The sequence below is a fragment of the Aethina tumida genome, chromosome 4, assembly GCF_024364675.1.
Source record: "Aethina tumida isolate Nest 87 chromosome 4, icAetTumi1.1, whole genome shotgun sequence".
NCBI lineage: Eukaryota > Metazoa > Arthropoda > Insecta > Coleoptera > Nitidulidae > Aethina > Aethina tumida.
In genome coordinates, this window is record NC_065438.1 from 29,556,743 (window position 1) to 29,573,191 (window position 16,449).

At 38.8% G+C, this 16,449-nt stretch overlaps 3 protein-coding genes and 1 non-coding gene across 5 annotated transcripts; 1 reads left to right on the plus strand and 3 right to left on the minus strand.

The window, feature by feature from the left end:
• Positions 1–1,203: 1,203 nt before the first annotated feature.
• LOC109605587 (dTTP/UTP pyrophosphatase) lies at positions 1,204–2,317 on the minus strand. Its single transcript, XM_020022174.2, has 4 exons — positions 2,058–2,317; positions 1,657–1,895; positions 1,449–1,601; positions 1,204–1,385 (listed from the first exon to the last, which is right to left on the minus strand). The coding sequence occupies exons 1-4, from the start codon at positions 2,145–2,147 to the stop codon at positions 1,247–1,249; spliced, it is 621 nt and encodes a 206-aa protein (XP_019877733.2). The 5' UTR covers positions 2,148–2,317; the 3' UTR covers positions 1,204–1,246.
• A 438-nt stretch (positions 2,318–2,755) lies between these two features.
• On the plus strand, positions 2,756–12,495 carry LOC109603049 (uncharacterized). 2 transcript variants are annotated; one of them, XM_049966226.1, is made up of 2 exons: positions 2,756–2,884; positions 10,207–12,495. In XM_049966226.1, exons 1-2 carry the CDS (start codon positions 2,771–2,773, stop codon positions 12,328–12,330), a joined length of 2,238 nt encoding a protein of 745 aa, XP_049822183.1. In that variant the 5' UTR covers positions 2,756–2,770; the 3' UTR covers positions 12,331–12,495. The 2 variants fall into 2 exon arrangements, with proteins under 2 accessions (XP_049822183.1, XP_019875058.2); XM_020019499.2 differs by lacking the exon at positions 2,756–2,884 and adding an exon at positions 8,000–8,316.
• A 41-nt stretch (positions 12,496–12,536) lies between these two features.
• On the minus strand, positions 12,537–15,022 carry LOC109603058 (oligodendrocyte transcription factor 2). The gene is made up of 3 exons (XM_020019509.2): positions 14,485–15,022; positions 13,624–13,865; positions 12,537–13,558 (listed from the first exon to the last, which is right to left on the minus strand). Exons 1-3 carry the CDS (start codon positions 14,611–14,613, stop codon positions 13,123–13,125), a joined length of 807 nt encoding a protein of 268 aa, XP_019875068.1. The 5' UTR covers positions 14,614–15,022; the 3' UTR covers positions 12,537–13,122.
• Positions 15,023–15,669: 647 nt separating this feature from the next.
• Trnal-caa (transfer RNA leucine (anticodon CAA)) lies at positions 15,670–15,787 on the minus strand. Its single transcript has 2 exons — positions 15,750–15,787; positions 15,670–15,714 (listed from the first exon to the last, which is right to left on the minus strand). It is a non-coding gene; the product is annotated as a tRNA-Leu (tRNA).
• Positions 15,788–16,449: the final 662 nt, after the last annotated feature.

Genomic DNA, 16,449 nt, shown 5'->3' on the forward strand with positions numbered 1-16,449 from the left:
CTGCTGTATTAACTTACTCCAAGATGAGATGAAGATTCTGTTACACATCCATATCTAATTATGAGTGCGTCATCGCATCCACAACACGTCACGGATTTCTTACATTCGTCCGCAATTACTCAAAGATAAACCGTCAAATGACTGTTATCGTTGAGAATTTTTCAAAAAACAATAAACTTTCGTTCACTCTTTATTAACATGCAAACTCTGTACAATACCAACACATGTGGCAACTAATAAAAAAATGAAGATGCCTTTAGAATTTATAACGCCTTATTTTATGATCACGTTAATTCGAAACAGTGAGAAATTTAATAATATTTACAGAAAAACGTGACTATGACTGTCCCTATCCTGTTTATTGTGCTCTCGAAATTCTATTCGTATTTTTAACTGTGTCCTAATTAGCGGAAACAGGAAAATGTTGTTTGCACCGCAAAACTACTCTCCCATTTCGAGTCATCCAACTTCCTCTAAAATGTTGATCATTTGTTTAAGTAACCCAATGTTACCCATGCATTTTTCCGTGCGTCTTAATTAGTTAAAAATGGCAAAAAGTTTCTATTTCTCATGATCAATTCCCACAAATATTAATTATTGTTTTGAGTCGACGACTGAAGTAATTCATGGTCCATTTCTCATATACTTTCCTTTCGTCTTTGTCCGCACAAAATTTGTGGGAACGTCCATTTTTTCTTTTTTAATTGTGTGACGTTTACCTTGTTGTATTGTAACCGAATTACGCAATCAAACACATTCCTGCAAGCAATTAGATGTCCGGATAAATCGATATCGATAATAAACCGAGGCAAAAATCCTTGATTGAATTCAGGAAATCGCTTTTTATTTAGTTGCACTGTTTAAGGTCGTACTGCCGTCCACACTACTTTTACTGCCACCGACAACGTTGTTTCTTTTCCAATATGACGGCACGTGCCCCAAAATGTAACGTTGTATTAATATTGACACGAGAAAGACGTCTTCTACAAACAGATTAATTTAAACAGACAATAGATGCATCGAACCTTTTGTAAAGGTAATTGTACCATCGGTGCTAATTGATGTGGGCTGCTATAAAAATAGCTGTTCCGGGTTTTATCCTACGGGCTTTACCTTGACATTACTTTTTCTATTAATCATTTCTAATGAATAATTTCTACTTTTATTTTAATAATGGTTTTTCTAAATAAAACACATTTAACATGTTCGAAACATTCGTATTCTTATAAATTAAACATATTATTGATCAATTTTCATTGAGAATCCTCTTTAATTCAAAACACAATCGACATAAAGGTAATCCGATTACGTTGTTTCCATCGCCTTCGATCCTACTGACAAACGTACTGGCGATCCCCTGTATCCCATAACTACCTGCTTTGCCCCTGTAACATGAACAATTCGAATCAGCAATCAATAGGCAACTGGAATTACAAATGGATACTCACTTATATTCTCCGGTTTGAATATAACCCATTATTTCTTCGTCGGTCAATTTCATCATGTGGACGGTAGTAACTTCCGTGAACTTGTGCAATTTCTCTTTGTACCATATTACTACTCCTGTATAAACTGAGTTCGGAAGTCCCGACTGAGTCAAACTGAAATTTTCATTATTTTTATATTACCATGTTAAATAGGTTTATTCTCTCTTACTCTTTAATTGTTCTTATAGCATCGTTTTCATCTTTAGGTTTGCCATATATTTTTCCGTTAAATGTCACCATAGTATCGACTCCAATAATGATATCAGGTTTTCTTTGGTCATGTTTTAAAAGCTCGTAGACGCTTTTTACTTTGCCGACAGCTGTTTCCTCAACAAAATCCGAAAATGAATGCTCTTTTGGATCCAAATTCTCTTCAAAATTCGAAGCTACTACTTCAAATTTAAGATCCTGAAAAATATAAAAAATTCTATGTAAATAAAACACATTTGTATTGTGGTTGCTCAAATTATATAAACGTTATTATTCTATTTACTTATTTATTTTTAAAGGAACAAAACAATAAAAAATATATTATAATAAAACTTAATGAAAAGCAGAGACATCTCTTACCGTACTAGCTAAAAGACTTTGACGTTGTTTCGATGTACTAGCTAAAACAATTCTTAATCCGTTTAATTGTGAAATTAACGGTTGAAACATTTTTGAAATTTTTCACTATCACTTCTGACACTAACAATAACAATATGATCTACAGTGATTTAATCGCACACTTGACCTATAACAATAGACTATGTATACTCATGTGGTATCTCTCGAGCATGAATTACAGAAATCTATAATGGAAAGCGTGATTAAACGGATGAGAATAATTTTAGGTAATATAGATTTACTAAAACTAATGAATGCTCTTTTAAAAATAATTATTAAATTTTAAATTTTCATTTATTTAACAAGGATTCCTGGAATATTATTATTATACTTTATAACAAAATATTTAAAACCTTATACAATTATCTGATATCTAACATTCCCTTGTTCCCAATTTACATAAAGAAGATAAAAAAGCTACTGCTAATTATTATTTAGTTAGAAAACTTGTTTTCTAATAAAAACCCTAAAATAATATTTAAAATTTTGTGAAATTAAGCGTATTTTAATTGAGCACATTGAATTTGAGAATATTGAGAATCGTTCTCTACAAATTAAAAATGTTTCTTGATGGTGTCGGTTCGCACCGTCCCGAAGCAAACGAAAGCGTCTCGACGTTTGAGGCGCAACTCCGGCGCTCAGATCCGGATTCCGGAATGCGGTCGCCGATCGGAATGATCGGATCCGTCAGTCGCTTCGTCGCCCCCCACGCAGTCGTTCCTCCCGGAGACCCGCCGACTGCGACGGCCGCACAACGTGCACCCACGCCGAATCCGCCCACCAAACAGGTACCTACAAAATCTCTTCTATTTTCAGAACATTCCTTTTTCTATTCTTATATCCGTCACATTAGATGGGTGGCTCAACACATTAACTTACACAACATTTTCAATTTATTCTTTACAAATAATCACATGGTTGATTGGATTTTTTGGAACTGCGTTAATGTGCACTTAAATCAGTGTGTCGATTAAGAGAAGGTCGTAAATGGCGATGCGTTTATCGGCGACGAACTGCAACGTCGTCGTTAATCGACGGAATTACTTAAAACCGCGTCAACGTGATTTATTCACTGCAGATGTCCAATAACTTCATGTTCACCCCATAAATCAAAACTTCATTTCGGATTCGAACTAACAAATTGTGTTCGGATTTGCGAAATTGTGGCTTTCGTGATTTACCATGGATGCACCATCAATCGTTATTAATTTCTAACATGTTCATTATTAGTTATACGTAATTAAAAAAGGATCAATATATTTAAAAATAAATTTTCAAATTCTACATTAAAATATTATTAGAGAGCTCTTTGAAGGATTATTTGTGGCTCTCGATAAATGTACCCTTTTCGTTCAGAATTATCAAGAGAAGTAAAATAAAAGTGTTTATTTAATTTTTCATACTTAAATTCAATACACATATTTTGTACTTTTATTTATGTTTTTTTAATACCTTTTAAATACTGCAGTTCACGAAACATTTCAAATTTTGAAAAATAGCTCGAAGTATCAAAAAAATTGGCCATCTCTGTATTATTACTTAATTTTTTAATTCGATGATATAATCAATAATAATATATAAATTTAATGAGAAGATAAAGAATTTATATAAAATGCAATTGTCAATTTTACAGCAATATATTCTAGAATAATTTATTAAAATAAAAGAAGAAATAAATATTCTCGTTAACAGGTTCGGTGTTATTCTAATTAAGAGGCATGTTTACCACACCGTTTACAGTTATAGCATGTAATGGTGATAATAATTAGTGTAAGAAACGAGCCAACAATGTCTTTTTTATAAAAGACCGAAACAAGCGGTAATAAAGCGTTTGAAATAAAAAGGGAGGCAACGTAATAAAAAGTACGTAAAGTTCGAGGCGGTGAATCCCCCGGAGGGGGGCGGACCTAATAACTGGAACGCCGCGTCTGGAAATCGCGCCGTCCGAAATTCAAAATGTGGAGCACAACAATGGTTCCGGTTAACGTATGGCACACTTAACGACATTAGCGCGCGCCCCCACCCCCGAGATCGCGAGGTCGCCCCCGTCGCCGCAATCGATGTGTCGAGCGGGTTGCCACGACGACGACGACGACGGCGCGCCAGTTGCCATGGCCACCGCGCAGACGCCGCTCCTTCTGGGTCGTGGTGCGCACGTTTTTCGCGCGATCAATTTGAAATTTCTCCCACGGTTTTTTTTTTATTGGTTCCCTCTCATGGCAAAAATGTTTTGCGCATTTACATTCGGTCTCCGACAAGCCGGGAGTCCGGTTTGGAAATGGTAATCAAAGTAATTGCGTCTCGTACGAATTCTCAATGTCGAATAGATTGGACAGCACACCAACATCTTTTTGACCCACTTTTATCGTTGTTTGGAGGTTACGAACTCGTAGAAAGTAACAAGTCGGACTCGATCTTATTTATTTATTTATTTTCATTTTTCTAATCAACCAACATTCAGCCACTTTGACGATAAAGACAATTTACAATATAAAATATTGCTCAAGTTCAAAGGAGAATTGATGGAAATGATGAGATATTTAATTGGAGAGTGTCGTGCAGCAAGGAAACGAGTAGGAAGAAGCGAGGAGCGAGGTGGTGGCAGGAGCGGCAGGAGCGGCAGGAGTGGCAGGAACGAAGGGGTTGGAAATTTGCGGTGAGACTTCGGTGCCGGCGTCTCGCAGGAGCGGGACCGACTTTATGGATATTGCCGGCAGGAGGTGGCAGAGAGGTGGTGGAGGTGGTGGAGGTGGTGGAGGTGGTGGAGGTGGCGTCCGCCCTCCGCCCGCCGCCCCATTGTTAAATCTATTGACGCCGACGTTCGTTCGTTCGGCGCTAGTCGGCGGCCGCCTCGTCGAACTATTGATCCCGCATCGCGATGGCGCTGTTCCCCGCAGACCTTTCCGATGGAGGAGATTTTCGGGGCTGCGGGAAAATGGAAACGAAATTGGAATCCGGAACGGAACGGGTTTCGGGGTGTTAAACGCCGACCGAGACAATGACATGTTTTCTGCTCGCCCTCTCCCTCCCCACCTTCTTTCTCGACTCTCCTCTCATTCCTTCTCATCCCATCTCATCGGATTGTCTGTCTGTCTGTCTGTCTGTTTGTTTTTGGAAAAATGCTGCGGAATCAATCGAGTTGCGAGCGAAAACTATAAACAGCAGGACTTGGTTGCGGTAGGTCGCGCCCGTTGTTCCCCCTTCCTATTACGACTCCTTTTTTTAATCGGACTAATTAGAGAACGGGATTTAGATTTTCGTTCGCAGTCATGAGCAACAGATGTCGTAAACTTATGTTCGAATTTCACTTTATTCCAAATCTAATTTAAAACATTTCGATTGGGAAATTATTTGATATTAAAATGAACAGAAAATGATCGTGATGGGTTTGTTATGAAATAGGAATTGAATGTGTTGTTTCAATGTTTATTGAATTCGAATGTCGTTAATGTTCGGATTGACAAATGGTAATAAATAAAAGATAAAATAATTTGAATGCGACCACCTGTTTGTTACACGCGGTCACTTTTAAAATACAACATTCAATGAAGAGTTAAGGCAATTAATACGGTCAAAACAAGAGGTAAAACTCAGTCAATCCGAAATTTGAATTATGAATGAATTTTTGAATTAAGAACGAGGCAAAGAATTAATAAAAACGAGAAAATGTTTTAATTAAGGCGGAAACGTCGAAGTGTTGAAAAGAAAACACGGATCGAAAGGTGTAGAATTATTCTCGGAGTTTCCGTACATAATTAAAGTGCTAAAACCGGCAAAGTCTTGTTTTGCGTAACAATAAATTGTGCGGAATTGTTTTGTTCGATGCACCTCTAATTAAATTATCTGATTATTCGGATAAGAGAGTTTATTAACAACAATTTGGTCTATGTTTTTGTTCACGTCAAAGTGATCTCTGTATAGAATTAGAATGGGAATGGGTTTTCTAATGCGTAACTAAATTTCAGTTTGATTTGATCCATAAACAGGACAACAAAGGTTGTGTTGAATTAATAAAGGGAAAGGATAGTTTTCTGCAAAATCGCGAGTTAAAAGATGGCGCAGCTCGGGCGCATATTGATCAGGTCGTGCACCGCGCCGCGTCGCTTTCAATACGAACGCTTTTATTTTTTTTTCCTTTTTTCACGTTTTTATTTTTTGTACGTTTTCCGCAAACGAACGAACGAACGAACGAACGAACGTACGTTGCGGATGGAAAATAGCTTTTTTCTATTATTTTCGTCCCGTTATTATTTTTTATTTTTTAGTTTTTTGATTCGCGTTTCAGTTGTCGCCCCAACGTTAAACGATGCTTTTGTGTTTGGTCCCGCTTCGCTCTTCGCCGCTTTTTTATTTTTTATGCTTTTTCAAAATTGGAAATTTAGATTTTGTCTCGTGGAAACTGTTTGATCAGGAATTAATTGTTGACGCAATTTTAATTAAAACTTCATCCAATGTTCAATTTTAACCGACGCAACACACAAAATAAAAATGTTCTTTAACGAGGATTGTCAACATAATTTCATTTATTAAATTCACAAATATGTTAAGCAATGTTGTTAAATGAATAAACTTTCATTTATTGAAAGTATCATAGTTATTAGTGTATTAATGAAAACTCTGTATAAAATTTGAAAGTATTAATAATGTCAAAATAAATTTTCTATTCTATAAAATTGGTGACTGTATACCATCAATCTGTCAAATTTATACAAAAAATAATTACTCAAATACTGTGGTTTAGTTTGGATGTATCCATGTTATTTGTAATTACATATAATATGTTTAAAAATTCATTCAAGTATACAGAGTGTTCTCATTGAAAATAAGGAAATTGATGTCACTTCCGGCGAGTTATAGTTATTATCTTTTGTCGTTCTTCAGAAGTATCTCATCTCTTCGGTGCCATAAACATACTGTCATTAATGGAACAATCAAAACATTACAGAAATTTATTATATTAATACAGATTATGTTCAAGGAAAGTTGATTGTTAATTATAAAACGTAATTTAATAATAAATTGTCGTTGAAAATAAATATTTATATTTGATAAGTTAATTGTTGAAAAAACTCATTTCGGTCATAAATAATCTCAGATTTGGATTTATTATTTAAGTCATTTAAAAATAATTTTTTACTTTTAATTTGTAACATTTCAGCGTAGAGTATTTGAAGTGTTCAGTGAATACAGTTTATGTGTACCGTTATTACTTGATTGTTTTCAATTGCATAGTTCATAAAACAACCTTGTTTCGAATAAAACTGTTTTATGCATATTCACAGTGGGTTTATTAATGTTATAAAGTTTATGTAATATTTAATAATCAACGATGACAATAAGATCTCGATGTTAATTTCTAATGGAATTATTCCAAGTTTAAAGTGAACATTTTCACATTAGAATTTTGCTGACACAATTAATTATAATGTTATGAAGAAAATATCGATGGAGCGAAGTGAACGTCGCGAATCGAGATGTTTTCAATGACGAAGGACGTTGTTCAATCACGACGCTACGTAATCCGTAATCGGCTCTCTAAATATAAACTCGCATGCATCTCACAATCTCACAATCCGTTCGTGAATTGCAATTACAAATCTATTTTTAAGTGTGCACATCTCCGACTCTGCGGACTCTACGAAAATCGCAATCGTTGTAATATAATGCAGGGAAAGACCGAGCGAGGAATTCGAATGGAAGGCGCGAAATCGCAGGAAAGATTCGAGGGCAACGTACACCACAGTGGCCGGCCGGCTCGAGTCGAATCATTCGAATCCGCCGTATTGAACCGATTTCACCGGCCCGCACCCACCTTCACACCATTGCGCGACCCATCTCGACGGCGGCTTTGTGAGGGAATGCGCGTGCGCGCGCCGCTCATCGGACCCGTTTCGTTTCTGTTTGCTGTTTGCTGTTTGCCAGTTGCACTCGATTCTCAGAAGACGTCGTCCACTCTGCCGCTCTGCGCCCATCGAGTGTCTCGTTTTTGTGCGTTATTTTGTTTTGTGCCCTTCGCCGTTTGGGGACGTTTTCACCGGAGCAGGATCCAAATTTATTAAATTTTCTTTGGTGTGTTTTGTCAGATGATCAGTGAGATCACGACGATCCAAACGGGACGTTTTCTTTTCTTTTGTGGCGGTTAAATTCAAATGTGGTTGACGTTATTTACGCGTTCCGTCCACGATTCCACTAATTTATCGCAGTGAACGAGCGAATTAAAGTAAGTAAACTAATGAATCCGCAAGGAAATTCGTGAAATTCATGAAGTACGGTTTGAAAGTGTTTTGAACAAGACCGTGCGTTCACTTCGGTCGACTTTCGACCTTAAGACATCTCGGTTTAACTCTTACTCACCCCATTTAAAAATCTACCTGAAAACTTTTCACCTGTTTCTAACTCGTATTTGTTTGGCTTTTGTTTTTCAATGACTTTTGTGACTTGATCATTTCTCATAGCTGACTCTATATAATATTACGAATTGTTGTTGTTGCTTTAAATTACGACACTAATTAATAATTAATAATATGAGAAATATATTTGAAATATGTGTTGTGGTTGTGTAAAAAGATGTTGATAGGAAAGAAGTGAGACGTTTTCGAATTCCCGCTCGACAGTTAATTAATCGAAAGGTTCATTTAAAGTGCACAACTTGTTTTGCGACCTTAGACAATTAAAAAAACGAAACTAACACTCTCATGTCATTGTAAACAAGGTAAAATGCACTTTTCATACGTTTCCCCGATCGATAAATTTATATTTATAAGTGAGACAGTTATTCAACTTTTAACAATTATTTGACACTTGATAAATATATTTTCATGGACCTTTTCTCGTGTCTATACACTTTTGCACGAGTTTATCGTCGATTTATAAATATTTACATTGTGTTAACGAAGTGATTTGAAAGTTTTTTAGGGGGAATATTGCTTGTTAATGTGCATTACATAATTCAGATGAAATATTTAATAAATAATATTTAGCAAATATGTTGAATGTGTGTGTGTAATAAGTTGGAAGAAGAGAAGAGAAGAGAAGAGAAGAGAAGATCAGTCGCGGCGTGGGTACAAAACTACGCTTAGAACGGTTCTTCTGCGTTGTCAATTGTGGCTTTTTGTCTTCATCATCCTCAACATTTCTTTCCTTCCTGCGCCGATGTTTGTGGGAGAGTTTCCCAACGGTTCGTGCGTGTTGTAAACGTAGAACGTAGAACGTAGAACGTAGAGCCGTGAGTTGGCAACGCGGCCGGAGGATCTCGTCTGAAATGCACCTCCAGATCGAAACCGGCTGCGAAACCTGCATCGCCGCTGCGACTCGGTGTCTTACTGATTGTGCATTTCGATCAAGCGATCTCTTCGTTATCTGTTTGTTACAAAATAATGTTTGTTGCACATCTTCAAACGCAGTTGAGCAAATTTACTCTGTCACGTACTCCTGATGATTTCTGAACCGTTACTTCATCTCCCAAACATCGAAATGAAATGATCGACGAAACAAGAACACTTCTTCTCGCAGCAGTTTTGAGAGAGAGAGAGAGAGAGAGAGAGAGTTTGCGCAATTTCGTAGAAAGCAACTAATAATGTGGATTAGTGCACCGCAGTGCACCGGTTCTAATCCTGCGAAGATTCGAACTTCCTCTCGATGGTTTCGATAAAAAACGGACAACGAATGCGTCGTTGCGTCGTTGCGTCGTTACGTCATTTTTCAAGGACGCCTAATGAAAAAAGTGTCCGTTTCGAAAATCGGGAGTCGATCGTGGCACCGCGGGAAATGCGCTCGTACACATTTATGCGCTTATTTCGGGCGTCTCGTCTATTTTTAAACCGCGTGCGTTGTGACTAACATAACAAACACCAACTATCTATGGCACATCTCTCGCGACCTGCACCACTTCGGCTTCGGGTTCCCCTTCGACCAACAACCCCAATACTTTCTCGTCGTTCCGATATCCGCAATTAGAGATGATTTTATGTTTTTGTTGCGGTAAACACATTTATTTACAACTGTTTTCGTGCAAGGTTATCGAATTCGAAACAAGTTTATCGTACGCCAACACTGCCACATACTCTGCCATATCCTCCAACCAAACTAACCTGCGTGAATTCCGTTCCAGATGGATCCGTCGGGCGCAGCCGTGGAGTTACCTGCTCTTCCGCCAATGCCAGAACCGACGACGGACCAGGACCGGAAGGAAGAAGGGACGCCGGAGACGCCAGACCAGGACCAAGTAACAATCCAAGCCATGTTCGCGTTGAACGACGGAGAAGATTCGGCCACAGAAAGTCTACCGCCCGTGGAAGAACTCTGCGAGGAACCGCACGACCGATCGGACGGTTCCGATTCCGGTTTGGGCTCGGAACTGTCCGAGGAACGACCCGAGGTGCCGACCAGCACGACGCCCTCTTTGCCAGAGAGCGACAGCGAACCGTCCTTCCTCGATCGGCTGCAGGAGAACACGATTTCGGCGAGCCGATTCGAAGAGTTCGCCAGCCAGAGGATGCAGAACGAGTTGGAGGCGGCACCCGCCGTCCCACTGCCGACTCCGGACCAGAAGAAACCGGCCAGAAGCAGTCTGAAACGCAAGCTGTCTCAGGACGTGGACGTGGATCAGCCCAAGTGCAAGAAAAAGAGAGGCATCACCTTTGACAGCGTGACGGTGTACTACTTCCCGCGCGCCCAAGGTTTCACCTGCGTCCCTTCGCAGGGCGGAAGCACCTTGGGCATGGGCTCCAGCCACAGTCACATGAGGACGTTCACGCTGAACGAACACGCCAACGAGCAACGGCGCATCCACCGACAGCTCCTGCAGCAGCTCCGTTCCGAACGGAACGTCGTCAAAACCAACGTCGTCTCGTCCAGCGACGAAAGCGACAGCGAGGACGATCCCAGCGACGCCTCCGAATCCGAAATGGACCTGGACAATTATTACTTTTTGCAGCCGGTGCCGGCACGGCAACGTAGAGCGTTGCTGCGTGCGGCCGGAGTACGGAAGATCGACGCGCTGGAGAAGGACGAGTGTCGGGATATCCGTTCCTCGAGAGAGTTCTGCGGTTGCGGATGCAAAGGATTCTGCGACCCGGACACGTGTTCCTGCAATCAAGCCGGAATCAAATGTCAGGTGGACAGACTCAACTTTCCTTGCGGTTGTTCCAGAGATAATTGCGGCAATTCCACCGGAAGGATCGAGTTCAATCCCGTACGGGTGCGCACTCATTTCATTCACACCATTATGAGACTGGAACTGGAGAAGAAACAGGAAAAAGAGGAGGAGAACATGAAGACCGAACGAAAGGACTGGATGGACAATGATCGGCTAAACGTTCACTACAATCATCATCAACATCACCATCATCAACAACAACAACAACAACAACAGAAAGACGAACAGCAAGACCAAGGCAAGTTAGGAATGAAATACGGAGGCAATTTACTCAGAGATGTAAATCTGGAATCAAATGTGGAAGTGGAGAATTGCGTTCACAGCGGTTCCTTCACGAATCTACATTACGGAGCACCGGGAGAAGGGCCGGGAACGATACATAATCAGCAACAGTTCCAGCACCTGCCCAACAGAGAAGACTCCCTAGATCTGTACTCGTTTCGAGAGGAATGTTACGGGGAGGAAACCAGAGACGTACCCAACGACAGAAAACAGCAACAACAACAGCAACAGCCATCTTTCAATGCACAAACGTTTCATTTCCCCGAACCCAGATTCTCAGATGTCAGTTTTCAGTCGAATTACCATCATTCGTCGAACGGAAACCAGTATCCGCAATATCAGACCAGTTTCAGCGATTTCGCACCAGTTTTCAACCCGTACAATCCGTACACAACTGACTTCGGTACCAAACCACTGGAGAATTACCAACAGCAGCAGCAGCAGCAGCAACAGCAGCAGCAGCAGCAGCAACAACAACAGCAGCAACAACAGCCGCAACAACATTCGCAACCGCAGCTAAGTGGCTACGAGCATTTCAATTCTGGCGACGGTTTTCAGGAGGGCAAATACACGAGTTTAAATCCTGTCGGGTCCAACAATAAGATCGAGTCGTATTCGGATTTGCTGCAGGGCAGATACAACTACCAAAATTACGACGAGGCAAATTATTTAAGTCAAAGTACCGAAATTAGAGAGAAAAGTGAGACGAATTCGGGGAACGAGAATTCGGAAGACTTGGACGAAAATTTTGGGGAAATCATAAAAAAGTCGATGGTAGAAACGGTCTCCGCATAAGTTATACTAATCGATAATTTAAACTAATATGTATATGCAATTATTACGTTCCAATATAGAATATGAAACTATTATATAATGTAAATGATTTATATATGAAATTGTAGAAAAATATTAGAGAAAAAAGTGTTTTAATAAATGTTGTGAAAAACTCTTTTTTATTAATGTTTGCGTTTCAATTTTCGTCGTGAAGAAAACCCAAAATCTTTTTATTGAATTATTGTATATTTGAAATATCTAAAACTAACTACATCACACATCCGCTAATTGACTAGAAAATATCAGATCAGATCGTATTGCTCATTTGTAGACATAGAAATCATGTTTTTGTAAATACATATTGCTGTTGTAATCGGGACGCAATTATTAATCAGCATTTCGACTAGAATACACAACCGTTACATAATATTCTTATAAATTAAACTTAAATATATTTATCTCCTTTCAATTTCATTCAGTACTTGTTCCTCGACTTGATAAATTGTTGTCGCACAAAATAAATAAACGTAAATCACTTTAAACTAAGACTTTTCACAACATTTTTATCTTTGCATGCTTTGCATTCATTTGAATTAATCAAGTTAAGTTAGCGTTAAAAAATCTACAAAAACAACAATATCAGAATAATATCGATTAAATGAAAGTGTTCTTGAGCATCAACAGTTACATAAGATCAATGATTGTTATCTCATTTTACGGCTTTCAACGTATGTACTTATGTTGTGGTCGCAACAAACGAGATGAACAATTAGTTTTACAAAGCTAAAAAATTCGTTTTTTAATTCAATAATCTCATAAACTTGACGAGCCAGCATTATTTCCATCGTTGTTCCTTGAATTTTCCTGCTGCATCCCTTGCTGTTGTTGCAGAAACTTGGCGGCCGCAGGGAAGCCTTGCAAATCGAAACCGGGAGGCGCCACGATGGCCGCCCCAGCTGCCGTTCCTTGCAAGTACGCGATCAACCTCTTCATTTCTTCGAGGGCGTTCGCCTGCATCAAAATGTAGTTCTTGGCCAGAAGCAGCGTGGCAATTTTGGACAGTTTACGAACGGAAGGTGAGTGGGCGTAGGGAATGACGCCCCGTAATTCGTCCAGGGCGTCGTTCAAGTCGTGCATTCGTCGCCTCTCTCTGGCATTTATGTTCAACCGCACCGATTTTCCCTGACGGTTTTTCGCTTTGGACGGCGGCGCATTTTGGGAGTTGGGCAACGTCCTCGATTCCTCTCTCCTAAAAAACACATCACCTTCTGTTGGTGGTTGGTTGGTCGCAATCTATTTGTATTTTGATGTTACCTGGTGTTGTTGGGTTGAGAGGAACAGGGATCGGGATTGTTCTCGTCGGAAGGCGGTCCGTGACCGGCCAAGTTGGGTGGACAGCCCTGGAAATAAAAACCGCCGAGACCCACGGCGCCCAGAGGTGTTCTGCGTCCAGGTATTTGTTGGCTTTCCTCCGACGTCGGTGAATGATGGAACGGCGCAAAATTTGCTGGTTGTTCCATGGACGACGAACTCGGACCAGTTCCAGAAGTTCCACCCTAAAGATACATTTAAATTGTGACATTATTGCATCCAAGTGTAATTAACATTGTTTCCCGTTTACCTGACATAGCAGGAACAGGAAGGTAATATGTATGTATATATATATATATATATAGATGTATATTATTAAAGGGATTCGGGATTCGGGAGTACAATCAATAGAAATTAGTTAGCGGTTTAATTGCATAGTTCGGATTAGTGATGCGTACATATGGGATATTGATTGTCCGGGAACATATATTACCAACTCGAATCTCGAACGTAATTAACTAATAGCAATTGGGAATACGACAACAACTACACACTGTACTGAAACTCTCAATAAATATGCACCACCTCCAAAAACAATGGAATTTGTTGATCCTGTGTTTGTATTGAGTTTAGATTGTTGAATTGATTGTTTCGTTCGTTGTATGGAAAGTGTTGGCAAACAATTTTAAATTGAATTGTTTAAAATATTAAATCTAATAAGATCTTATTGAAATTGAAAAGAAAACATTATTTTTGGAGAAAAACGTCGTCGAAATTTCTTGTAAACAGGATATTGAACTATCCTATCATCTTTTCGATTCGATTTAATTTAAAAATTTACAAATATCGATTATTTATACTCACAGGATTCTGCCAGCCCCAACCCGAGGAGTGTCCCCTTAACCACTGGGAGGGTTGAACTATCCCTCTCGAGATGGCGTGGACCTGTCCTTCTTCACCCTCTGACGATGATTCGCACTCAAACGATTTCATTGTTTATAAATTTGTTATGCACCCCGTTCAGTTAAAACAACAGATCAACAACAACAATCCTCCTCAAGATGTCTAAATTTTATTTCATCTCAGCATCACTCAGTTTCCCCACCTTCACCACTGTTATTCATCCGATTATTAAGATTATTATTCACGGTACGAGAAAAGTCACAGATCACAGCATCACAGCTTCACAGCATCACTTTCTGTTAACGTTAGAATTGTTGAGAAAATGTTTGTGGCAGTTATGAATGTTTAATGCCGTCCAAAACACTCGGTAACTGAGAGTGGATGCGGGAATTGAAAAATTGACAGATGCGACCCCATGGAACAGAAACTGGGGGTTGTAGAGAGCAGTTAGAGGCGAACAGCGGCGTGCGTATCCGCAAAACACACCGAAACTATTCAGTTTCAGTTTACCCGGTTGCGGAGGGGTGAATAAATTTATTGTTGGTTGGTTGGTTGGTTGGTTGATCAGGCAAATTGAATGAAATGAGATAGCTGAGTAAATTTTAAGTGTTACAAAATAATACAAAAGCGAATGATTATTTTTAACGTTTTTAAAAATTTCACATCACTTACAAATTATTCTCGTTAATTAACTTAAAACTGTCAGGAGAACTATCTAAAAACAAACACTTGGTATCATATATATGAAAATGTGTGAGAAAAAAGATGTAACAATATCTATATGAAGGACAATTATTTAATAAATAACGCACTTGTGTTAAATCGTGTTATTTTTTGATCAATTTTAATTGTGCGATATTAAAAATGTATGTATGTTTGTTTTGTGGTTTGTTACGCCAATGGCAAGTCCGCAACTCTATTATTATCCCCCTTGTTCCCCCGTTCTCAATCGCCAAACAGGACAAAAGAGGATGCTGCCGTTGCCCGGGCAACAAACTGAAAGGGAGGGATGAATTAGCCATTTTTGGTGCTGCCATCCAACCAAGACTTTTTAAAATTATCAATTCGCATTTAAATACAGAAAATGTTTTATATAATTTGACGTGACGATCGATTAAAACATTGAAAATAATCAAAAAACCATTTTGTCAGAAGTGGGATTCGAACCCACGCCCACAGAGTGGACCAGAACGCTCATTAAACCCACTGTTGGTAGGCAAGGAAACCTTGAGTCTGGCGCCTTAGACCGCTCGGCCATCCTGACAACTGGATGTATTAATTTAAATTTACTTTTTGTTGATCAACATTTTATAATGTTGCACACTAATTAAATTATAAATTAATTCGTTTAAATTGAAATTAAAAAATATAAATATCTGTATTATTTAGTAATTATTTTAGGTATTTTATTTTTATTTGTACATTTAATTCAAATGCAAATTTAAATTTACCGACATTTTTGTAAAAGTATAATAGATATTTAAAAAAGAAGCTCAAATACAGATATCTGTAGTGTAATCAATTAAATTTGTAGTTGAGGTGTATTGTCATAGATGGCGCTACAACTTCGTTTCCTTATTTTATTAAATTGAACCACCTGTTCATATTGTACTTTTAAAAGTTTTTACATCACTCACAAACGTACCACCAGTAGAACACAAACAGAAATTTGCATTTTATCAAGGGAAATGTTTTTGATGAAAGCTACAATTTTATATTTTTATGTTAACAAAAACTTTCTTACTGAATCTGCACTTCTTTTTAATTATTATGCCTATACGCAATGTTTTTGAGTAATTTGCTAAGTACCCTTGACTGTTATTCACCTGTTTGTAATTGAAAAATAGGAATTGTTTGGAAAGAAACAGTTTTAAATTTTGAATCGAGGCACCTGGTCCGGTCCGGCGGCGGCATCGCAGCATCCAG